Source organism: Mastigoproctus giganteus, chromosome 9, assembly GCF_048544385.1.
Source record: "Mastigoproctus giganteus isolate SK-2022 chromosome 9, ASM4854438v1, whole genome shotgun sequence".
Classification (NCBI taxonomy): domain Eukaryota; kingdom Metazoa; phylum Arthropoda; class Arachnida; order Uropygi; family Thelyphonidae; genus Mastigoproctus; species Mastigoproctus giganteus.
Window position 1 is genome coordinate 72,694,630 of NC_143583.1, and position 26,225 is coordinate 72,720,854.

General features: G+C 39.9%; 1 protein-coding gene across 4 annotated transcripts in view; it reads left to right on the forward strand.

Annotated features, from left to right (window-relative positions):
- Positions 1-26,225, forward strand: part of LOC150080448 (kielin/chordin-like protein) — a 1,054,752-nt gene that overhangs the window by 297,891 nt on the left and 730,636 nt on the right. Inside the window, exon 1 of one of the 4 annotated variants that reach the window (XM_090381410.1) lies at positions 20,996-21,035. The exons of the other annotated variants lie outside the window; for them this stretch is intronic. Coding sequence (XP_090237536.1) covers positions 21,029-21,035 — 7 coding nt within the window. The 5' untranslated portion in view covers positions 20,996-21,028. Of the gene's footprint in view, positions 1-20,995; positions 21,036-26,225 lie in introns of those variants that run through there. 4 annotated transcript variants of the gene reach the window in all.

A 26,225-nucleotide genomic window follows, 5' to 3' on the forward strand; every position in this document is an offset into this window, starting at 1 on the left:
CCAGACCATCCTACGTGGCCATTCGTTTTTGAGCCACGATGGGAAAATTTATACAATACCCGTAAGACTGCCAATCGTCCTTTTGGTATTCGTCTCCAAGAGCTACTCAAAGAACTTAATATCAAGGTAGACAAGGTTGCCCAAACACCAAAGCAACCCTTTCCACCCTGGCATGCTCATGTCCCGGCATGTGACTTGTCTCTTAGAAATTGGGGAAAGTCGGACACTCCATCATCTGTCTACCTGCAGCTTCATTCAGCACACCGAACTGAATATTCCGACTTCGCGCCAGCCTACACAGACGGTTCGAAGTCGGAATCATATGTGGGATCTGCTGCTGTCTTTATAGACAGCTCTACATCGGAGCAGATTCCCTCTGAATGTAGCATATTTACTGCAGAGCTGCACGCTATTGAGTTAGCCTTGGATCACATTAGTGAATGCCAATACCAACGGTTCATTATATATTCCGACTCTCTCAGCATGTTACAGGCTTTAATATCTGTGAGATATAATCCTCATCCAGTTCTGTCTAGTATTCAGCAGAAGATATTCACTTCCTCCGTGGACGTGAATATGATATCCGCTTCTGCTGGTTTCCCAGCCACATTGGGATTAGGGGAAATGATTTGGCTGACGCCGCAGCTAAATCAGCAATTCCCAATAATAACCGCTGCCTGTCAGTCCCCTATACAGACTACAGGCAAATAATACACGAGAAGATTCACTCTCAATGGCAGGATTCATGGAATAGACAGACTGAGAATAAATTATATCATATAAAGCCTGTAATTGAACCGTGGCAGTCTAGTCTGCGCAGGAATCGTAAGGAGGAAGTTGTTCTTGCCCGGACCCGCATAGGACACAGTCATTTAACTCATTCGTTTCTGCTGAGGGCTGATGACCCTCTTATGTGTGTGTCCAGTGGCACAATCTTAACGATCAGACACCTTTTAATTGACTGTCCGGATTTTAGCAGCACCCGTTTTACCGCTTTTAATCATCTGACTGAGCCTTATACACTCAGTCAGATTTTATCCGACAATAACAATGTGTCTGCTATTTTTAGCTTTTTGAAAGCAGTAAAGGTTTTTAATCATATTTAAAATTTATATGTTATTGTTATTTCTTTTATTGATTTATCTTTTTTATATATTTGTCATTAGATGTGGACATGGTGGCCTAATTAATTAGGTTTTATATTTATATATTAATTTTTATATATACCTGGTCTTGGCGCATTATAGCCTTAGTTGCTAATGCGCCAATAAAATCCAAATCAACCAACCAACCAACTTTGTGTGTGCGCGATGTAAGGAGCGTAAGGAAATCAGGCGACAACTCAGTGTTGTTATGGGCCTATATGAGAGCTTGAAGGATAGGGTGGATGCCTTTGAAGGATCTAAATTGAGGGGCCCATCAAGCTCTCAGCTGCCCACATTAACGCCAGAGCTTGCACTTGATCATCACACAACACAGCGACAACCCCCAAGGCAGAATGCGCTGGTCCCACAGGGACTAGAAGTTGTTGGTGACTCTATTGTCAGGGAAACAGGGATCATGGTATGTAAAAAGGATAGGTGGAACAGGACCAGGGTATGTCTGCCAGGGGCAAAGGTTGATGACGTTGTAAAACAGATATCATCTTTTAAGGGCACAAAAGCTGATATTGTTGCACATGCTGGCACTAATGATATTAAGAGTAGGAGACCAGCGGAATTACTTAACAAGTACATGTCACTGTTGAAAAAAAGCCGTGAATTAGGGTTGAATTTGAAATTGTCTGCAATTCTGCCCAGACACAATAGGAGGGAGTTTAGCATTAGCATTAGTAGAGGCATTTGATGCAAGAAAGCAAGCTTATGCAGCATCAGCCAAAAAAAAAAAAAAAACCACTTCCACTTCACCCCTCTGTTAGTTCGAAATACTTGTCCAGCTGAGCCTTAAACTTATTTAGGCTATCAACTTCCATGACAAGGGATGGAAGTCTGTTCCACCAACCAACCACCCGCTGGATAAAGGCAAATTTCCGCACGTCTATCCTACAACTGTCTTTCCTCAATTTGAATTTATGCCTTCTCAGTTGATTATTCGGAGCAAGACAAAGAATCCCATCAGCATTGAGCATGCTCAAACCATTCAAGGCTTTATACACCTCTATCAGATCACCTCACCGGTGCCTAGTCTCCAGACACTGTAATTTGCAAAACTTAAGCCTTTTTTCATAAGAGCACCCCTTTGTTCCATTCACTAATCTTGTTGCCTTCTCTGTACTTGTTCCAGCAGCTTTACATATTTCTTGAAATGAGGCCTCCTGACCTGTATAACGTACTGTAGGTGTGGCCTGACCATTGCCTTATACAAGGAAATAATCACCTCCTTATCCCTGCTAGAAAAATTCCTATATATCATTGACAATACACCATGAGCTACTCTTGCAGCCCGTCTGCACTGCTCAGAGAACTTCATATCTGCCTGCACAACCACTCCCAGGTCCCTTTCATTCTCTACCACTGTCAGTGTAGTACCACAGAATTGATACATTGCTCTGGGGTTGCTGTTTCCCATATGTAGTACTTTACATTTGTCAATGTTAAACTTCATTTGCCACCTCTCAGCCCATTTGCTCAACCTTTCCAGATCCTGTTGCCACAGCATAGTGTCAGTAGCATCCTTGACAACCCTGCCAACCTTCGTATCGTCTGCAAACTTGGACATTAAGCTTGATATACCATCATCAATATCATTTATAAATACAGAAAACAATAATGGAACCAACACTGAACCCTGAGGGACATCACTAATAACATTAATCCACAATGAGCAGTGTCCATTGATTACTACTCTCTGTCTTCTTTCCCTCAACCACTCCTTTATCCATAGCAGCAATTTGCCTCCAATGCCACACTGCTCCAATTTGTACAGCAGTCTTCCATGTGCAACAGTATCAAAAGCCTTTCTAAGATCCAAATATATGATATCAAAGTTTTTTCCCTGCATCCAGTTCCTTTGTGACCACATCATAATATCCAATCAAATTTGTCAGGCAAGACTTTCCCTTAACAAAACTATGCTGTGTCCGAGCTATAACTGAAGTCTTGTCTAGATGATCCTGCAGTGCTTCTTTAACCAGTGCCTCCATTAATTTTCCTGGAACAGAAGTTAAACTAACAGGTCTATAATTACTTGTGTTGCCCTTTGATCCTCCTTTGTGAATTGCGGTCACATTTGCACATCTCCAGTCCATGGGTACCTCCCCTGAGTCCAAAGAAGCTCTCATAATTATGGGTAAGGGTTTGCTTACTTCTTTTGCTGCCTCCTTTAATATTAGCATTAGCATTAGTAGAGGCATATGATGCAAGAAAGCAAGCTTATTCAGCATCAGCCAAAAAAAAAAAAAAAACAACCACTACTCCCATTTCACCCCTCAATTCGTTCGAAATACCTGTCCAGCTGAGCCTTAAATTTGTTTAGGCTATCAACTTCAACAACAAGCGATGGAAGTCTATTCCACAAACCAACTGCCCGCTGGCTAAAGGCGAATTTTCGCACATCTATCCGACATCCGTCCTTCCTCAATTTGAATTTATGCCCTCTCAGGTGATTATTCTGAGCAAGAGGAAGAATCCCATTGGCATTGAGCATGCTCAAGCCATTCAAAGCCTTGTACACCTCTATCAGATCACCTCGGCGATGCCTAGTCTCCAGGCTCTGTAATTTGCAAAACTTAAGCCTTTCTTCGTAAGAGCAACCCTTTGTTCCATTCACTAATCTTGTTGCCCTTCTCTGTACTCGTTCCAGCAGCTCTACATCCTTCTTGAAATGAGGCCTCCAGACCTGTATACAGTACTCAAGGTGTGGCCTGACCAATGCCTTATACAAGGGAATAATCACATCCCTGTCCCTGCTAGAAAAATTCCTGTATATCATTGACAAGACACCATGAGCTACTCTTGCAGCTCGTCTGCACTGCTCAGAGAACTTCATATCTGCCTGCACAGTTACCCCCAGGTCCTTTTCATTCTCTACCACTGTCAGCGTAGTACCACAGAGTTGATACGTTGATCTGGGGTTACTGTTTCCCATATGTAGTACTTTACATTTGTCAATGTTAAACTTCATTTGCCACCTCTCAGCCCATCTGCTCAACCTTTCCAGATCCTGTTGCAGCAGCATAGTATCAGTAGTGTCCTTAACAACCCTGCCAACCTTTGTATCGTCTGCAAACTTGGACATTAAGCCTGATACACCATCATCAATATCATTTATAAATACAGAAAACAACAATGGACCCAACACTGAACCCTGAGGAACTCCACTAATAACATTAGTCCACGTTGAGCAGTGTCCATTGATTACCACTCTCTGTCTTCTGCCACTCAACCATCCCTTTATCCATAGCAGCAATTTGCCTTGAATGCCACACTTCTCCAATTTGTGCAGCAGTCTTCCATGCGCAACAGTATCAAAAGCCTTTCTAAGATCCAAATATATAATATCAAAGTTATTCCCTGCATCCAGTTCTTTTGTGACTACATCATAGTATCCAATCAAATTGGTCAGACAAGACCTGCCCTTAACAAACCCATGCTGTGTCTGAGCTATAACTGAATTCTTGTCCAGATGATCCTGCAGTGCTTCTTTAACCAGTGGCTCCATTAATTTTCCTGGAACCGAAGTTAAACTAACAGGTCTATAATTACTTGTGTCAGCCTTTGATCCTCCTTTGTGAATTGGGGTTACATTTGCACATCTCCAGTCCATGGGTACCTCCCCTGAGTCCAATGAAGCTCTCATAATTATGGCTAGGGGTTTGCTTACTTCCCTTGCTGCCTCCTTTAATATAACTGGATAGATCCCATCCACCCCGGGTGCCTTTTTTATGTTTATCCTCAACAATTTCTCCTCCACTTTCCTCTCAGTTATTAGAAAATCATCTAGCTCACTGCCAATGTTTACTTCACCTACGACATTCCCCTTCCTGAATAACTCCTCATGTGTGAATGTAGATGCAAAATACTCGTTTAGATTGTTAGCCACCTGAGCTGGATCCTCAACTGTTGAACCATCAACATCCAGTGGACCAATCTGATTCGCTTTCCTTCTTGAGTTTAATAGGTAAAGAACTCTTTTCTGTTTTTCTTTGCATCCTTTGCCAAGGATTTCTCATAATCTGCCTTTGCCTGCCTAATCTCCTTTGTGACTTGGTTACAGACCAACTTATATCTATCATAAGCTTGCACGTCACCCATTAATTTGTATATATCCCATGCATTTTTCTTCTCTGCCATATGTCTCATTAGTTCATCTGACAACCATTTAGGCCTGAACCTTGAACAATATTTCTTGGTTGGTATGTAAAGCCTGGTAACTTCCAAGATTAGTTCCTTGAATGCTTCCCATTTTGAATTTGCTGTTGGTAACATCATCAGTTGGTCCCACTGTATAGAATTTAAATACTGTCTCAGACCATCATAGTCGCCTTTACGAAAGCAAAAACCCTTCCCTTTACCTCTGATGGTAGTTACCTCCTTGAGTAAATCCCACTTCTGCACACTGTGATCACTGCCACCCAGTAGTTCATTTATCTGCAGATTCCTAATGCATGAAGAATCACTACTGATAATCAGATCAAGAGTATTACTCCCTCTAGTTGCCTCCCGAATATGCTGGTGTAGAAAACAATCATCCAATAAATCCACAAAAGCCTTGCTAGTGTGTGAGTGACCAACCCACAAATTCCAGTCAATATCTGGGAAATTAAAATCCCCCATTATAAGACTCTCTGATTTACTGGCCCATTCTATTTCCCTGTACAGTATCTTATTATACTCATCAGAGTCATTAGGCCTATAGCACACTCCTACTCTCAATTTTGATTTACCTATGCTTATGTCACACCAAACTGACTCAACACTGCACTGTCCAGCGATGTCAACTGGCTTCACTTCCTTGGATTTTATGTGTTTTTTAACTAATAACATAACCCCTCCTCCCTTCCTATCCTGTCTATCCTTTCTGTAGACGTTGTACTCCCCAAATTCCAGTTCTGCATTCCTTATATCTGTGTGACACCACGTCTCTGATATCCCAACAATATCTGCCTTTGATGTTTTGAGTAATACCTCAAATTCATCAAATTTATTTACTAAACTCCTAGCATTAGTGTACACACAAGTATACATGCACCTGTTTCTATTCTTAGCTACCCTAACACAACCCATGTGTTTACTTGTACCGCAATGACTTCCAGCAGTGTCTGAAATATCCTGCATCTTGTTTTTCAGGCTTCTGCTCATTCCAATAGAAGCAGTGCAAGAATCTCTTTCACCTCTGCCAGTGGCTACTGTTAATCCATTAGTCTTTGTCTCCCCCCAAGCTAGCAGTTTTCCGACCCACCTAACACTGCCTCGATAGCATCAGCAAATATTCTTGCACCCTTTCTATTTAAGTGTATCCCATCCCTGTAGAAGCAATCTCTTCTGTTAACAAGTACAGTCCAGGCTGAAAACAATTCTACCCCTTCAGCCTTGCACAATCTTTCCAGGGCCGAATTGATCGACAAGGCTCTCATCATATACTCCCTCCTATCGTGTCTGGGCAGAATTGCAGACACTTTCAAATTCAACCCTACTTCACGGCTTTTTTTCAACAGTGACCTGTACTTGTTAAGCAATTCCGCTGGTCTCCTACTCTTAATATCATTAGTGCCAATGTGTACAACTATATCACCTTTTGTGCCCTTAAAAGATGATATCTGCTCTACAACGTCATCAACCTTTGCCCCTGGCAGACATACCCTGGTCCTGTTCCACCTATCCTTTTTACAAAGCATGTTCCCCGTTTCCCTGACAATTGAGTCACCAACAACTACTAGTTCCTGTTGGACCAGCGCATTCTGCCTTGGGGGCTGCCTCTGTGTTGCAAGATGACCAAGTCCAAGCTCTGGTGTTGATGTGGGCAGCTGAGAGCTTGATGGGCCCCTCAATTTATTTCCTTCGAGGGCATCCACCCTGTCCTTCAAGGTCTCATATAGGCCCATAACAACGCCGAGTTGTCGCCTAATTTCCTTGCACTCCTTGCATCGTGCACACACAAAGACATCCCCCATGGCAGTATCATGTCCCGTACCCGATTGCTCCGCAAACATCAAGCAAACAGTGCATCTTAAAAGGCCGTGATTCAGGGGGCAACCGCCCCCCTCAGTTCTCCCCTGAGTCACAGCACTCCCATTAGCTTGAGCCTTTTGCTTTGCTGCTCTGGTCAGAGTCATGATTTCGATTTAAATGTCAATAAAAATTACAATTTCAGAACAAAATTAAAACCTTAAACTTGTATCTTAACACAGTTATAACGCTATATTTATTTTTCGGTATCGAGTGTTATCTACGAGTTCCCTTTATATAACTTCCGTATCAAGTATGTATTAATTATTTGTTACGTTTGTACTGTAAGTCGTTATATATATATAGTTAAAAGTACAATTTAATTGACAATGAAGTTTAACAAGATTAATAGATGTACTGATTAATTGACAATATTATATTATGCACTATACTATACAAAGCTAATGCTATCGAATTCCGGATATGCTGTATCGCGCTTCAGTAACGAGTGTTATCTACGAAATCCCTTTATATAACTTCTGTATCAAGTTATGTATTAATTATTTATTTTTACTAATTATTTATGTTCCGTAACCTAAGTGGTTATATGTATAGTTAAAATTACAATTTAATTGCCAATGAAGTTCGACAAGATTAATAGATTTTACTGATTAATTTTCACGTAACAATGGCGGCCGTTTATGAACGGTAAACACGTGGATTTGATACCCTTTCCGATACTAAGTAATACCTACAAAATCTCTATCTAAGTTATTTTAACTTTAAGTACCGTAAATAGGAATGTAAAGCTACTCTAGAAATAAGTTAATATGTCAATTTAAACTAATAAAGCAGAAAATAAATCAGAAAAACTTCTCTATTCCAAGAGCGGCAGAAAGGCACGTCCGCACAGGAAACCCTCGACCTCAGACTTTTTTGTAACTGGATAGATCCCATCCACCCCAGGTGCCTTTTTTATGTTTATCTTCAACAATTTCTCCTCCACTTTCCTCTCAGTTATTACAAAATCATCCAGCTGACTGCCAGAGTTTAACTCACCTCTAGCATTCCCCTCCCTGAATAACTCCTCATGTGTAAATGTAGTTGCAAAATACTCATTTAGTTTGTTAACTACCTGAGCAGGATCATCAACAGTTGAACCATCAATATCCAGTGGACCAATCTGATTCATCCCTTTCCTTCTAGAGTGTACATAGGTAAAGAACTCTTTGTTGTTTTTCTTTGCAGCCTTTGCCAAGGATTTCTCATAATCTGCCTTTGCCTGCCTAATCTCCTTTCTGACTTTGTTACAGACCAGCTTATATCTATCATAGGCTTCCATGTCACCCATTAATTTATACGTATCCCATGCATTTTTCTTCTCTGCCATATGTCTCAATAGTTCATCTGACATCCATTTAGGCCTAAACCTTGAACAATATTTCTTAATTGGTATGTAAAGCCTAGTAGCTTCCAAGATAAGTTCTTTGAATGATTCCCATTTTGAATTTGCTGTTGGTAACATCATCAGTTGGTCTCACCATATAGAATTTAAATACTGTCTCAGTCCATTGTAGTTGCATTTGCGAAAGCAATAACCCTTCCCTTTACCCCTAATGGTAGTTACCTCTTTGAGTAAATCGCACTTCAGCACACTGCGATCACTGCCACCTAGTGGTTCATTTATCTGCAGATTCTTAATGCATGAAGAATCACTGCTGATAATCAAATCAAGAGTATTACTCCCTCTAATTGCCTCCCGAACATGCTGATGTAGAAAACAATCATCCAATAAATCCACAAAAGCCTTGATAGTGTGTGTGAACAGTCCCCAATGAGAGCCTTGTCAATCAGTTCAGCCCTGGAAAGATTGTGCAAGGCTCAAGGGGCAGAATTTTTTTACAGCCTAGTCTGTACTTGTTAACAGGAGAGACTGCTTCTACAGGGATAGGATACACTTAAATTGAAAGAGTGCAAGAATATTTGCTGATGCTATCGAGGCAGTGTTAGGAGGGTCTGAAAACTGCTAGCTTGGGGGATACAAGGACTAATAGATTATCAGTAGCCACTGGCAGAGGTGAAAGTGATTCTTACACTGCTTCTATTGGAATGAGCAGCAACCGGGAAAACAAGATGCAGTGTATTTCAGAGACTGCTGGGAGTCATTGCGGTACAAGTAAACGCATGGGTTGTGTTAGGGTAGCTAAGAATAGGAACAGCTGCATGTATACTTGCGTGTACACCAATGCTGGGAGTTTGGTAAATAAATTTGATGAATGTGAGATATTGCTCAAAACATCGAAGGCAGATATTGTCGGGATATCAGAGACGTGGTGTCACACAGAGATAAGGAATGCAGAACTAGAATAAGGGGAGTACAATGTGTACAGGAAGGATAGATAGGATAGGAAAAGAGGAGGGGTTATGCTATTAGTTACGAAACACATAAAATCAAAGGAAGTGAAGCCAGTCGACATCGCTGGACAGTGCAGTGTCGAGTCCGTTTGGTGTGACATAAGCATTGGGAGATCAAAATTGAGAGTAGGAGTGTGCTATAGGCCTAATGGCTCTGATGAGTATAATAAGAAACTGTATAGGGAAATAGAGTGGACCAGCAAATCAGAGAGTCTTATAATGGGGGATTTTAATTTCCCAGATATTTACTGGAATTTATGGGTGGGTCACTCACACACTAGCAAGGCTTTTGTGGATTTACTGGATGATTGTTTTCTACATCAGCATGTTCGAGAGGCAACTAGAGGGAGTAATACTCTTGATCTGATTATCAGTGGTGATTCTTCATGCATTAAGAATCTGCAGATAAAGGAACCACTAGATGGCAGTGATCACAGTGTGCTGAAGTGGGATTTACTCAAAGAGGTAACTACCATCAGGGGTAAAGGGAAGGGTTTTTGCTTTCGTAAAGGCGACTACCAACAGCAAATTCAAAATGGGAAGCATTCAAAGCATTTATCTTGGAAACTACTAGGCTTTACATACCAACTATGGAGGCACTGGTTAAAGAAGCACTGCAGGATCATTTAGACAAGACTTCAGTTATAGCTCAGACACAGCATGGTTTTGTTAAGGGGAAGTCTTGCCTGACCAACTTGATTGGATACTATGATGCAGTCACAAAGGAACTGGATGCAGGGAATAACTTTGATATTATATACTTGGATCTTAGAAAGGCTTTTGATACTGTTGCACATGGAAGACTGCTACACAAATTGGAGCAGTGTGACATTGGAGGCAAATTGCTGCTATGGATAAAGGGGTGGTTGAGGGGGAGAAGACAGAGAGTGGTAATCAATGGACACTGCTCATCGTGGACTAATGTTATTAGTGGAGTCCCTCAGGGCTCAGTGTTGGGTCCATTATTGTTTTCTGTATTTATAAATGATATTGATGATGGTATATCAAGCTTAATGTCCAAGTTTGCAGACGATACAAAGGTTGGCAGGGTTGTCAAGGACACTACTGACACTATGCTGCTGCAACAGGATCTGGAAAGGTTGAGCAGATGGGCTGAGAGTTGGCAAATGAAGTTTAACATTGACAAATGTAAAGTACTACACATGGGAAACAGCAACCCCAGAGCAACGTATCAACTCTGTGGTACTACACTGACAGTGGTAGAGAATGAAAGGGACTTGGGGGTGGTTGTGCAGGCAGATATGAAGTTCTCTGAGCAGTGCAGACGGGCTGCAAGAGTAGCTCATGGAGTATTGTCAATGATATACAGGAATTTTTCCAGCAGGGATAAGGAGGTGATAATTCCATTGTATAAGGCAATGGTCAGGCCACACCTAGAGTACTGTATACAGGTCTGGAGGCCTCATTTCAAGAAGGATGTAGAGCTGCTGGAACGAGTACAGAGAAGGGCAACAAGATTAGTGAATGGAACAAAGGGGTGCTCTTACGAAGAAAGGATTAAGTTTTGCAAATTATAGTGTCTGGAGACTAGGCATCAGCGAGGTGATCTGATAGAGGTGTATAAAGCCTTGAATGGTTTAAGCATGCTCAATGCTGATGGGATTCTTCCTCTAGCTCAGAAAAATCACCTGAGAGGTGATTTTTCTGAGTGCGGAAATTTGCCTTTAGCCAGCGGGTGGTTGGTTGGTGGAACAGACTTCCATCCCTTGTGGTGGAGGTCGATAGCCTAAATAAGTTTAAGGCTCAGCTGGACAGGTATTTTGAGCGAACAGAGGGGTGAAGTGGAAGTGGGTTTTTTTTTTTTTTTTTTTTTTGGCTGATGCTGCATAAGCTTGCTTTCTTGCATCAAATGCCTCTACTAATGCTAATGCTAATGCTAAACTAAGAAATATTGTTCAAGGTTTAGGCCTAAATGAATGTCAGATGAACTAATGAGACATATGGGAGAGAAGAAAAATGCATGGGATACATATAAATTAATGGGTGACATGGAAGTCTATGATAGATATAAGTAGTCTGTAACCACAAAGGAGATTAGGCAGGCAAAGGGAGATTATGAGAAATCCTTGGCAAAGGATGCAAAGAAAAACAGAAAAAAGTTCTTTACTTATGTAAACTCTAGAAGTAAAGGGATGAATCACATTGGTCCACTGGATATTGATGGTTCAACTGTTGATGAATCAGATTGGTCCACTGGATATTGATGGTTCAACTGTTGATGAATCAGATTGGTCCACTGGATATTGATGGTTCAACTGTTGATGAATCAGATTGGTCCACTGGATATTGATGGTTCAACTGTTGATTATCCTGCTCAGGTGGCTAACAAACTAAACGAGTATTTTGCATCTACATTCACACTTGAGGAGTTATTCAGGATGGGGAATGCCAGAGGTGAAATAAACTCTGACAGTGAGCTAGTTGATTTCGTAATAACTGAGAGGAAAGTGGAGGAGAAATTGTTGAGGATAAACATAAAATAGGCACCTGAGGTGGATGGGATCTATCCAGTTATATTAAAAGAGGCAGGTACCCTATGCTGGAGATGTGCAAATGCGACCCCAATTCACAAAGGAGGATCAAAGGCTGATACAAGTAATTATAGACCTGTGAGTTTAGCTTCTGTTCCAGGAAAATTAATGGCGGCACTGGTTAAAGAAGCACTGCAGGATCATCTAGACAAGACTTCAGTTGAAGCTCGGACAGAGCATGGTTTTGTTAAGGGAAAGTCTTGCCTGACTAACTTGATTGGGTACTATGATGCAGTCACAAAAGAACTGGATGCAGGAAATAACTTGGATATTATATATTTGGATCTTAGAAAGGCTTTTGATACTTTTGCACATGGAAGACTGCTGCACAAATTGGAGCAGTGTGCATTGGAGGCAAGCTGCTGCTATGGATAAAGGGATGGTTGAGGGGGAGAAGACAGAGAGTGGTACCACAAATTTAAACAGATATGCCAACCGTTTAAAACTGATTTAATAGTAAAATAAAATAAAATAAAATGATACGAAAGACTGTAAAATAATATTTACAAAAATTTGATTATTTACAAAAAAATAGTTTACAACAAAAATAAAATAAAATACACTATTTTATAGTGTTTTTATAAAAATAATAACTTCAATAGTATTTTTATAAAAAACACTATTGAAGTTTTTGGAGGTGTCTGCCTCCTTCCTCAGCAATAATGAAACTTAAGCGACACATCCTTAAATACCAGGTTCACGGCACACGTGGATGACCAGGTGCATACTCGGTATTCCTTACACGTGTACCAGAACCGGAAGTGGTCTGACGACGTGGAAAACTAAAACGTTTATCTCTGGCAAAAATCACCGCCTCAAAAAGGGGGTGAAGCCTAACTCCCCTGTCTCTGTTCATGCTATTGTTGCCAGAGGATCCAATCCACAGACTTTCCAGCCACTTGCGGTCCCAGAATCTACGTCGCCAGACCACTTCCGGTTCTTGTACACGTGAAAGGAATACCGAATATGTGCCTGGTCTTCCATGTGTGCCATGAACCTGGTATTTAAGGATGTGTTGCTTAAGTTTCATAATTGCGGAAGAAGGAGGCAGACACCTGAAAACTTCAATAGTGTTTTTATCACTTTTAAAATTATATTTTAATGCATTTTAACTTATTTTATTTTATTTTTGTTGTAAACTAGTTTTTTATAAATAATCAAATTTTTGTAAATATTATTTTACAGTCTTTTGTATCATTTTATTTTATTTTATTTTACTATTAAATCAGTTTTAAACGGTTGGCATAACTGTGTAAATTTGTGGTATGAATAATCCCAACCTTAGAGGCCTTATTGCAGACAGAGAGTGGTAATCAATGGACACTGCTCATTGTGGACTAATATTATTAATGGAGTCTCTCAGGGTTCAGCATTGGGTCCATCGCCGTTTTCTGTATTTATAAATGATATTGATGATGGTATATCAAGCTTAATGTCCAAGTTTGCAGACGATACAAAAGTTGGCAGGGTTGTTAGCATTAGCATTAGCATTAGCATTAGTAGAGGCATTTGATGCAAGAAAGCAAGCTTATGCAGCATCAGCCAAAAAAAAAAAAAAAAAAAAGTAACATAAATAAATAAAAATAACCACTTCCACTTCACCCCTCTGTTCGTTCGAAATACCTGTCCAGCTGAGCCTTAAACTTATTTAGGCTATCAACTTCCACGACAAGGGATGGAAGTCTGTTCCACCCACCAACCACCCGCTGGCTAAAGGCAAATTTCCGCACATCTATCCTACATCTGTCTTTCCTCAATTTGAATTTATGCCCTCTCAGGTGATTTTTCTGAGCTAGAGGAAGAATCCCATCAGCATTGAGCATGCTCAAACCATTCAAGGCTTTGTACACCTCTATCAGATCACCCCGCTGGTGCCTAGTTTCCAGACACTGTAATTTGCAAAACTTAAGCCTTTCTTCGTAAGAGAACCCCTTTGTCCCATTCACCAATCTAGTTGCCCTTCTCTGTACTCGTTCCAGCAGCTCTACATCCTTCCTGAAATGAGGCCTCCAGGCCTGTATACAGTACTCTAGGTGTGGCCTGACCATTGCCTTATACAAGGGAATAATCACCTCCTTATCCCTGCTAGAAAAATTCCTATATATCATTGACAATACACCATGAGCTACTCTTGCAGCTCGTCTGCACTGCTCAGAGAACTTCATATCTGCCTGCACCACCACCCCCAGGTCCCTTTCATTCTCTACCACTGTCAGTGTAGTACCACAGAGTTGATACGTTGCTCTGGGGTTGCTGTTTCCCATATGTAGTACTTTACATTGTCAATGTTAAACTTCATTTGCCACCTCGAAGCCCATCTGCTCAACCTTTCCAAATCCTGTTGCAGCAGCATAGTGTCAGTAGTGTCCTTGACAACCCTGCCAACCTTCGTATCGTCTGCAAACTTGGACATTAAGCCTGATATACCATCATTAGTTAGGGACACTACTGACACTATGCTGCTGCAACAGGATCTGGAAAGGTTGAGCAGATGGGCTGAGAGGTGGCAAATGAAGTTTAACATTGACAAATGTAAAGTACTACACATGGGAAACAGCAACCCCAGAGCAACGTATCAACTCTGTGGTACTACACTGACAGTGGTAGAGAATGAAAAGGACCTGGGGGTAATTGTGCAGGCAGATATGAAGTTTTCTGGGCGCCTCCGTAGCCAGGTGGGAAGGAGCAGCAGTGCGTAGCACATGCTTCTTGATTAGACCGGGGTTCGAGCCCGTCACCACCAAATACGGAGTATGCGGAAAGGTCAAGGAATGACCACCGCATATCCCGGAGCAATATGGCCTTAGTTGCTAATGCTCCTAAAAACCAAATAACGAACGAACAATGAAGTTTTCTGAGCAGTGCAGACAGGCTGCAAGAGTAGCCTGTGGTGTCTTGTCAATGATATACAGGAATATTTCTAGCAAGGATAAGGAGGTGATTATTCCCTTGTATAAGGCAATGGTCAGGCCACAACTTGAGTACTGTATACAGGTCTGGAGGTCTCATTTCAAGAAGGATGTAGAGCTGCTGGAACGAGTACAGAGAAGGGCATCAAGATTAGTGAATGGAACAAAGGGTTGCTCTTTCGAAGCAAGGCTTAAGTTTTGCAAATTACAGTGTCTGGAGTCTAGGTACCGATGAGGTGATCTGATAGAGGTGTATAAAGCCTTGAATGGTTTGCACATGCTCAATACTGATGGGATTCTGCCTCTTGCTCAGAATAATCACTTGAGAGGGCATAAATTCAAATTGAGGAAAGACAGATGTAGGATAGATGTGCAGAAATTTGCCTTTAGCCAGTGGGTAGTTGGTTAGTGTAACAGACTTCCATCCCTTGTTGTGGAAGTTGATAGCCTAAATAAATTTAAGGCTGAGCTGGACAGGTATTTTGAACGAACGGAGGGGTGAAATGGGAGCGGTTTTTTTTTTTTTTTTTTTTTTTTTGGCTGATGCTGCATAAGCTTGCTTTCTTGCATCATATGCCTCTACTAATGCTAATGCATGAACACTGAACAGATAAAGGCTAATCAGCATAGTGGTCTAGATGTATTGTAGTTTAGTGTTGAATTATGTTGTTTGTTGTTGTTGAGTGACTGGCAACTTAGCCTATCCTACAACAGCTAGCTCCTACAAGACAAGCTAGTTTCCATCCCTGGAATGTGTAGCCGGAAAAGGGATCTATCATCTACTACAAATATATGAGTACTTATTAACTCAGCATACTTATCTATAAAACACTATAGCAGGAGTGCAAAAAGAAAATAATTAGCTAGCACAAGAAAGCAATGCAGAAAAGAAGAACAAAGAATAGAGGAAGAAATGACAGAAATAGAAGTGAAACAAGGTCCAAATCAGACAACTTCTGTACTTTCTGTCCATTCTTGAGCCAACTGCAATTCCCTCTGAATTGATGGATACAATCAACTGTGCACAGAATGTAATGAAGGATGATCTCAAGCTAAACAGTTCACACAAGTCAATCTCAGAGATTTCAATAGTTAAACATTCCTGAAACAAATGTCCACCCTTAGCACAGTGAGAACAAAATATTACCTTACAGTAGTGATGGTCTGTTGTATGTCCATAGCAAAGGCAAACAGGACTCAAGGGAGAAAAGAGGAGTTATGCTCTCTTTTCTCCCTTGAGGGCTTAGAGGGGAACAGGTATCCTGTGTGTTATCAGACACCCAGTCTAAAACACTGATGGATCCAATATCTTTTTATTACAGAAGATTTAGGAGAAGTCCGGTTGGCCTGCCTCCCTAAAATCCACTCATGCACACCTTCTCGATGGTAAGCCCTGTTACATCACTTAGGTGGCAACGAACGTGTAGAGTGGTTCTCTTCAAGACGCCTAGTCAGTGTGAAGAGGAAAAGACCAAACCCTCCAGCATATGACAGCATGACATATGCTGTCACAGCTATTATTATGGGGGACTTCAATGCTAAGGTTGGAAAAAGACAAAACAGCACAGAAAGGGGAACTATAGGAAATATTGGAATTGGTGAAAGAAATGAAAGAGGTGAAAGACTTGTGGAATTTGCAGAATCCCAAGGATTGTCAGTAATGAACACTTTTTTCTAGAAAAGAGTGAACAGAAAGTGGACATGGAAGAGTCCAAATGGATTAACAACAATGAAATCGACTTCATCCTCACTAACAGGAGAGTGAATGATGTTAACGTCCTGAATAAGGTAAATGTTAGAAGTAATCACAGAATGGTAAGATGTACACTTGATATAGATGTAGGAAAGGAAAGGAAAAAACTGACTCGAGTAAATAATACAAAGGTCTTTGAGATAACAGAAGAGGAGAAAAAGCAGTATGTACTGGAACTTAAGAACAAGTTTGAGCTTCTGCAGACTGCTCAGGACCAAGATGTCAATGAGGAATATTGAAACTTTCTGAAAGTGATAAAGCCCAAGACACCTATAGGGAAAAAGAAATCCAAAGAAGAAAAAATTAGTCAAGAAACACTTGTTATGATGAACCGAAGGTGAAAAATGAAGAGCAAGATAAACACTGACAAGGAGAAAATTGAGTATACTGAGTTATACAAAGCCATTAGAAAGAGACTCAGGGAGGACGTAAGAAAATTTAACCCAAGAAAAGTAGAACAAGCATTAAGGGAAAACAAAGGATTTAAATCGGCAGCCATGAGCAGTAATACAGAATGACAAATGATACAAACTGAAGAATAGCGATAGTGTACTTATAAACAGCAGAGAAGGCATAATTCAAATAGCAGAAGACTACTATAGAGAATTGTACAAGGAGCGAGGGAATGATGCCAGCAGTGGGGAAGATGGATTGCAAATAGCAACACATACAACATACTCAATATTCTTCCTGGTGAGGTAGAATATGCATTGAAGAAAGCCGACCGGGCTAGCCGAGTGGGTAAAGTACCTGCCCGGCAACCCAAAGGTCGCGGGTTTGATTCCCGCCTCAGGCTTGGATCAAAGTACTGCAAAAAAACCCTTGGGAGGTGCAATATGGCCACAGAAGCCGATGCACCAACTACCAAATCAAAAAAAAAAAAAAAAAAAATCAAAAAAAAAAAAAAAAAAAAAGCATACAAGAAAATGAAGAATCAGAAAGCCCCAGGGGAAGATGAAATTACGGTAGAGTTGTTAAAATTTGGAGGATGAGACAACACAAAAACTGGCAAGGCTCTTCACAAAGTGCATTAGAAAAGGTGTGACGCCTAAGCAGTGGAATAATGCAATCATAGTTTTGCTGCATAAGAAAGGAGATAAATCAGAAATTGGAAATTATAGACCAATTAGCTTGTTATCCCACATCTACAAGTTGTTCACAAGGGTCATTACTAACAGATTAGAAAGAATACTTGATGAGAGTCAACTGAAAGAGCAAGCTGGTTTTAGGACAGGATTCTCAACTATGGATCACCTTCACGTAATATCACAGCTAATGGAGAAAGCAAATGAATATAAAACACCATTATGCCTGGCATTTGTGGATTATGAAAAGGCATTTGACTCCATACAGCATAAGGCAATGTTTCGGGCACTGGAAAGACAAGGCATAGATACTCCATATATTATGATTTTGAAGAAAATATACGAGAGTGCTACATCCTTTATTAGACTAGACAAAGGCAGTAGGAAATTTAAAATTGAGAAAGGTGTTCGACAAGGAGACACAATATCTCCAAACCTGTTTACTGCTGACCTTGAGGAAGCTTTCAGAAGATTAGACTTGTCGCAAAAAGGAGTCAATGTGAATGGAGAGTACCTAAACCATTTACGATTTGCAGATGACATTGTGGTCATAAGCCACGATTCCAAAGAATTAGAGGAAAATCTTAATCAGTTATGCACAGCTAGTAAGGATTTTGGACTAAAGATGAATATGGCTAAAACAAAAGTAATAGTAGTAGTAGTAGTAGTAGTAGTGGCATGTGATGCAAGAAAGCAAATGTATGAGCTTATGCAGCATCAGCCAAAAAAAAAAAAAAAAAAAATCACACCATTTCCTCCACATGCCTGTCCATTTCCTCCTTAAATTTATTCAACCTATCAACTTCCACAACGACAGATGGAAGTTTGTTCCAGCAATTAACCACCCGCTGGCTAAAGGCAAATTTCCGCACATCTATTCTACATCTGTCTTTTCTTAATTTGAATTTATGCTCCCTTAGGTTCGTAATCTGAACAAGTGGAAGGATCCCATCAGAATTCAGCGTGCTCAACCCATTCAAGGCCTGATATACCTCAATCAGATCACCACGCAGGTGCCTAGTCTCCAGCCACTGCAGTTTGCAGAACTTAAGCCTCTCTTGGTAAGAGGATCCCTTCATTCCCCTCACTAATCTTGTTGCCCTTCTCTGTACACGCTCAAGTAAATCTACATCCTTCCTAAAATGAGGCCTCCGGACCTGTATGCAGTACTCAAGGCGTGGCCTGACCATTGCCTTATACAGAGGGATAATCACCTCCTTTTCCCTGCTAGCAAAATTCCTATATATCATTGACAAAACCCCATGACCTGCCCTGGCAGCCTGTCTGCATTGCTCAGAGAACTTCATATCTGACTGCACAATTACTCCCAGGTCTTTTTCATTTTGATGAAAAATGAAACAAGTATGAAGTAATGATGAACAAATATGCCACAGAAAGGGAAATAATGATTGAAGGAGCAGTAATTGAAAAGGTGGAGTCATATACTTATCTGGGACAAGTTATTAGCTGTAATAATGATAAATGGCTGGAAGTCAAGAGAAGAATAAATTTTGGATGGATAGCATTCAGGAAATATAGTCACATACTGAAGAGCAATATCCCAGTTTGTCTGAAACATAAAATAATGAACCAATGTATACTCCCCACCATGACTTATAGAAGTGAAACTTGGGCACTCACCAAAAGAATGGAAGAGAAGCTGAGAACTACACAGCGAAGAATGGAACGAATTATATTGGGAATCAGACTGTTAGATAAGAAGAGAAACGCATGGATTAGGCAGCATACTCAAGTAAAGGACATTCTTATCAAAACTAAAGAACTAAAATGGTCTTGGGCAGGACACATAGCTCGAAGACATGATGACAGATGGAATAAGAAAATAAAGATTATTGAAGTGGATGGACAGGTGATGTGGGAGGTTTTTTTTTTTTTTTTTTTTGGAAAATACTTTGCTTGATTTTTTTTATCATATGCCACTACTACTACTACTAATAATAATAATAATAATAATAATAAGAATGGTACCCAAGAGGAGCTAGAAGAAAACCTGGAAGACAAAGGCAGAGATGGATAGATGAAATTCATGAGTTTGTGGGTAGTAAATGGATAGCCAGTGCCCAAAACAGAAGGAACTGGAAAGTTGCTGGAGAGGCCTTCATTCTGCAGTGGATCAAAAATGGCTGATGATGATGATGAGATAAGAAGCATATTAAATCTAAGGCAGTGCGTCCAGTCAACATAGGTGAACAATGCAATGTTGAGTCAGTTTTGTGTGACATAAGCATTGGAAAATGAAAATAAGAGTAAAATTTTGTTATAGGCCTAATGACTGTATGAGTATACCAAACAACTATACAGAAAAATAGAGTGGGCCAGTAAAATAGAATGTTGTATAATGGGGGATTTTAACTTTCCAGATTTTGATTTGAATTTTTCTGTTGGTCACTCACACACTAGCAAGACTTTTTTGGATTTATTGGATGATTGTTTTCTAAAGCAGCATGTTAGAGAGACAACAAGAGGAAGCAGTACTCTTGGTCTGATTATCTGAAGTGATTATTCATCCATTAAGAATCTGCAAGGTAAAAGAGCCACTAGGTAGCAGGGATCCAGCATATTGATAAGGGAGTTACTTAAAGACATAAATACTGTTAAGGGAAAAGGGAAGGACTTTAGCTTTCATAAGGGTGAATGCAGTGGTCTCAGAGAGTTTTTAAATTCTGTAGAGTAGGACCATCTGTTACCAACAGCAAATTATAAATGGGAAGCATTCAGGGAAGTAATCATAGAAGCTACTTGGCTTTTTATACCAACAAAGAAATACTGTTCAAGGCTTAGACCTAAATGGATGTTAGATGAACTATTCGGACAAGTGGCAAAGAAGAAAAGTTTATGGGATTCATATAAATTATCAGATGATACAGAAGCCTATGTTGGAGACAAATTAGTCTGCAATCAATTCACAAAACAGGTTAGGCAAGACAGATTGCAAGAAGTCTGTGGCAAAGATTGCCAAGAAAAGCAGCAAAGAATTCTTTACTTATATTAACAGTAGAAAGGACGGTTTGAATTGCATTTGTCCACTTGTGATGTTCATTGTTTAACTGTTTATGATCCTGAACAAGTTGATGACAAACTGAATAGGTATTTTTTCATCTAGATTTCATGCATGAGGAGTTCTTTAGAGGGGTAAATACCAGAAGTTCATGAAAATCTAATAGGGAACTAAATGATTTTGTGATAAATGAGAGGTAAGTGGAATCGAAATTGTTGAAACTTAACATAAAAAAGGCACTTGGGGTGGATGGGATTTAGCCAGTTATAATTAGCCATAATTCTGAGAGTATCTTTGGATTCAGGAGAGTTCCCTATGAACTGGAGATGTGCAGATGTATCCCCAATTCTCAAAGGAGGGGATCAAAAGATTACATAAGTAATTATATACCTGTTAGCTTAATGTCTGTTCCAGGGAAAATAATGGAATCACTTTTTAAAGAAGTAATGCAGGACCATTTGGACAGGCAATGCAATTATACTGCAATCACAGCATGCGTTTGTCAAGGGGCTGTCTTGTCTGACCGATCTGATAGGTTTCTATGATACAGTGACCAAGGATATTAGATGTCTAAGGGACCATGCAAAAAAATAATTTTGACACCATATACTTAGATTTCAGGAAGGCTTTTGATATACTGCACATAAAACTGGAGAATGTGGCATTAAGGGCAAGTTACTGCTATGGATAAAGGGATGGTTAAGTGGAAGAAGACAGAGAATGGTTATCAATGGGCATTTCTCTTCATGGTTTAATGTTATTAGTGTAGTTCCCAGGGTTCAGTGGTGGTTCCATTTTTGTTTTTTTATTTATTAATGATATTGATGAAGGTATATGAGACTTAATGTCTAAGTTTGTAGAGGATAAAAAGGTTTGGCAGGGTAATAAGGTAAGCTACTGCAACAAGGTCTAAAAAAATTAGACAGATATATCAAAAATGGCAGTTGAAGTTTAATATTGACAACTGCAAGGTGTTGCAGTAGTAATTAACTTACCAACTATGTGGTACTATACGCAAGGTAGTGGAAAATGAAAAAACCAGAGGGTAATTGTTCAGTCAGATATGAAATTCTCTCAGCAGCACAGACAGGCTGCCAGGACAGCTCATGGAGTTTTGGCAATTTTTAGGTGACATCTTGAGAACTGCATACAGGACTGGAGGCCCTATTTTAGTAGGGTGTAGACCTGCTGGAATGGTTGCAGGGAAGGGCAGCGAGATTCGTAAAGTGAATGAAAGGGTGGTTTTATCAAGAAAGGGTTGTTTTTCTGGCTTAAGTTTTGCAACTTGCAGCATCTAGAGACTAGGCACCTGCAACATGATCTGATTGAGATGTTTAAGGCTTTGGATGGATTAAGAAAGCTCAGTGCTAATGACATTCTTTCTTTTCCTCAGAGTGTAGCATTAGCATTAGTAGAGGCATTTGATGCAAGAAAGCAAGCTTATGCAGCATCAGCCAAAAAAAAAAAAACCCACTTCCACTTCACCCCTCTGTTCGTTCAAAATACCTGTCCAGCTGAGCCTTAAACTTATTTAGGCTATCAACCTCCACCACAAGGGATGGCAGTCTGTTCCACCAACCAACCACCCGCTGGCTAAAGGCAAATTTCCGCACGTCTATCCTACATCTGTCTTTCCTCAATTTGAATTTATGCCCTCTCAGGTGATTTTTCTGAGCTAGAGGAAGAATCCCATCAGCATTGAGCATGCTTAAACCATTCAAGGCTTTATACACCTCAATCAGATCACCTCGCTGGTGCCTAGTCTCCAGACACTGTAATTTGCAAAACTTAAGCCTTTCTTCGTAAGAGCACCCCTTTGTTCCATTCACTAATCTTGTTGCCCTTCTCTGTACTCGTTCCAGCAGCTCTACATCCTTCTTGAAATGAGGCCTCCAGACCTGTATACAGTACTCTAGGTGTGGCCTGACCATTGCCTTATACAATGGAATAATCACCTCCTTATCCCTGCTGGAAAAATTCCTGTATATCATTGACAATACTCCATGAGCTACTCTTGCAGCCCGTCTGCACTGCTCAGAGAACTTCATATCTGCCTGCACAATCACCCCCAAGTCCCTTTCATTCTCTACCACTGTCAGTGTAGTACCACAGAGTTGATACGTTGCTCTGGGGTTGCTTTTTCCCATGTGTAGTACTTTACATTTGTCAATGTTAAACTTCATTTGCCAACTCTCAGCCCATCTGCTCAACCTTTCCAGATCCTGTTGCAGCAGCATAGTGTCAGTAGTGTCCTTGACAACCCTGCCAACCTTTGTATCATCTGCAAACTTGTCATTAAGCTTGATATACCATCATCAATATCATTTATAAATACAGAAAACAATAATGGACCCAACACTGAGCCCTGAGGGACTCCACTAATAACATTAGTCCACGATGAGCAGTGTCCATTGATTACCACTCTCTGTCTTCTCTCCCTCAACCACCCCTTTATCCATAGCAGCAATTTGCCTCCAATGTCACACTGCTCCAATTTGTGTAGTAGTCTTCCATGTGCAACAGTATCAAAAGCCTTTCTAAGATCCAAGTATATAATATCAAAGTTATTCCCTGCATCCAGTTCTTTTGTGACTGCATCATAGTATCCAATCAAGTTGGTCAGGCAAGACTTCCCCTTAACAAAACCATGCTGTGTCTGAGCTATAACTGAAGTCTTGTCTAAATGATGTACACATGAGAAGGAATAAATTCAAATCAAGGGAGCAGAGATTTCCCTTCAGCCAGGTGGTGATTGATTGTTAGAAATACCTTCAATTTGTTGTTGTTGTTGAATGAATTCATGGAAGAACTAGACAAATTATTGAAGTGGATGGACAGGTGGTGTGGGAGGTTTTTTTTTTTTTTTTGGAAAATACTTTGCTTGATTTGTTTTATCATATGCCACTACTACTACTACTACTACTAATAATAATAATAATAATAAGACACTGAACTAAACAAAGTATAATAAAACCATGAAAAAGGAAGAGTGCCACTTCTCTGTACTTGTTGTAGCAACTGATTAAATGAAAGTAACATTAGCATTAGTAGGGGCATATGATATAAGAAAGCAAGCTTATACAGCATTAGCCAAAAAAAAAAAAAAAAAACCGTCCCATTTCACCCCATCCATTTGCTCCAAACATTTGTCCAGTTCTTCCTTGAATTTATTTAAGCTATCAACTTCCACAACAACATATGGAAGTTTGTTCCCACAATAAACTACCCACTGGCTAAAGGCAAATTTCCACACATCCGTTCGACAACTGCTTTCCTTAATTTCAGTTTATGCCCCTTCAAGTTTGTAATCTGAGCAAGAGGAAGAATCCATTCAAGGCCTTATACACCTCAACCAGATCACCTTGCAGATGCCTAGTCTCCAGATGCTGCAATTTGCAGAACTTAAGCCTTTCTTCATAAGAGCACCCCCTTTGTTCCCCTAACCAGTCTTGTTGCCCTTCTCTGTACTCTTTCTAGCAACTCTACATCCTTCCTAAAATGAGGCTTCTAGACCTGTACGAAGTACACAAGGTGTGGTCTGACCACTGCCTTGTACAAGGTGATAATCATCTCCTTATCCCTGTTAGCAAAATTCCTGTATATCATTGACAAGATCCCCCATGACCAACTCTGGCAGCCTGTCTACACTGCTTAGAAAACTTCATATCTGACTGCACAATTACCCACAGGTCTCTTTCATTCTCCACTACCCTGAGTGTAACACCACTCAGTTGGTACATTTCTCTGGGGTTACTGCTACCCATATGCAGTACTTTGCATTTGTCAATGTTAAACTTCAGTTGCCACTTCTCAGCCTATCTGCCCAACCTTTCCAGATCCTGTTGCAGCATCATACTGATATTACTGTTATTAACAACCCTGCCAACCTTTGTATCATCTGCAAACTTTGACATTAAGCTTGATATACCTTCATCAATATCATTGTTAAATATACAAAACAACAATGGGCCCAACACTAAACCCTGGGGGACACCACTAATAACATTAGTACATGAAGAGCAATGTCCATTGATTATCGCTCTGTCTTCTCCCACTCAACCATCCTTTTATCAATTATATCAACTTCCCCTTAATGTCATATTGCTCCAATTTGTATAATAGTCTTCCGTGTGCAACAGTATCAAAAGCTTTCTTGAAATCCAAGTATATGATATCAAAATAATTTTTTGCATCCTGTTCCTTTGTGACCACATCATAGTGTCCAGTCAAGTTGGTCAGACAAGACTTCTCCTTAACAAACCCATGCTGTGTCTGAATTATTACTGCAGTCTTGTCTAGATAATCCTGCAGTGCTTCTTTAACTAGTGACTCCATAATTTTCCCTGGAACAGAAGCCAAACTAACAGCCTCCTTTAATATAACCGGATAGATCCCTTCTGACCCTAGGCGCCTTTCTTATGTTTAACTTGAACAATTTCTCCTCCACTTTGCTCTCATTTATTACAAAATCATTTAACTCCCTTTTAGAGTTTGATAAACATCTGGCCATCTTCTCTTTGAATAACTCCTTGTGTATGAATGTAGATGCAGAATACTCATTTAGTTTGGCAGCTATCTGAAAATGATCATCTACAGTCAAACTCTTGATATCAAGTGGACCAATCTGATTTATCCTCTTCCTTTTAGAGTTTATATAAGTAAAGAATTGTTTGTTATTTTTCTTTGCGTCCTTTGCCAAAGATTTCTCATAATCTGCCTTCGCTTGCCTAACCTCGTTTGTGACTTGATTACCGACTAGCTTATATCTACCATAGACTTCTATGTCACCTGATAATTTATATGCATCCCATGCATTTTTCTTCTCTGCCACAAGTCTCATTAGTTTATTTGACATCCATTTGGGCCTAAACCTAGCACAGTATTTCTTAGTTGGAACAAAAAGCACAATGCACAATGTGAATGAATGAAGATAAGGAACGTTTAATCGTTGACTGCTATCGTGTATGATTCAGATGCAGAATATAAAGTAATAAACTCAAAAGTGATGTTTGTATGTGCGATGGCCATTACCTTTTATAGTTTAAAATTATCCTTTATCCTTTATAGTTTAAAAAAAGCAATCATGATAAAAAAATGCAAAGTTTTCCATTAACTGCTATAAGTTTGACCTGAACTGAAATATGTAAATAAACTTTGAAAATGTAATCATAGCAAACAGAAAATAAAAAAATGAATCAGTAAATTATAATAATCAGTCACTTATATATAAATATATATTATTAGTAAATTAATAAGAGGAGTTTACCTCAATATAGTACGTGGAACACTTCCGTATGATACCCTCCAGAAATTAAAACGGAAAAAACGAAAAAATCGACAACTTACAGGTACATTAAAGTAAAATATAAATAATTAAATAATTAAA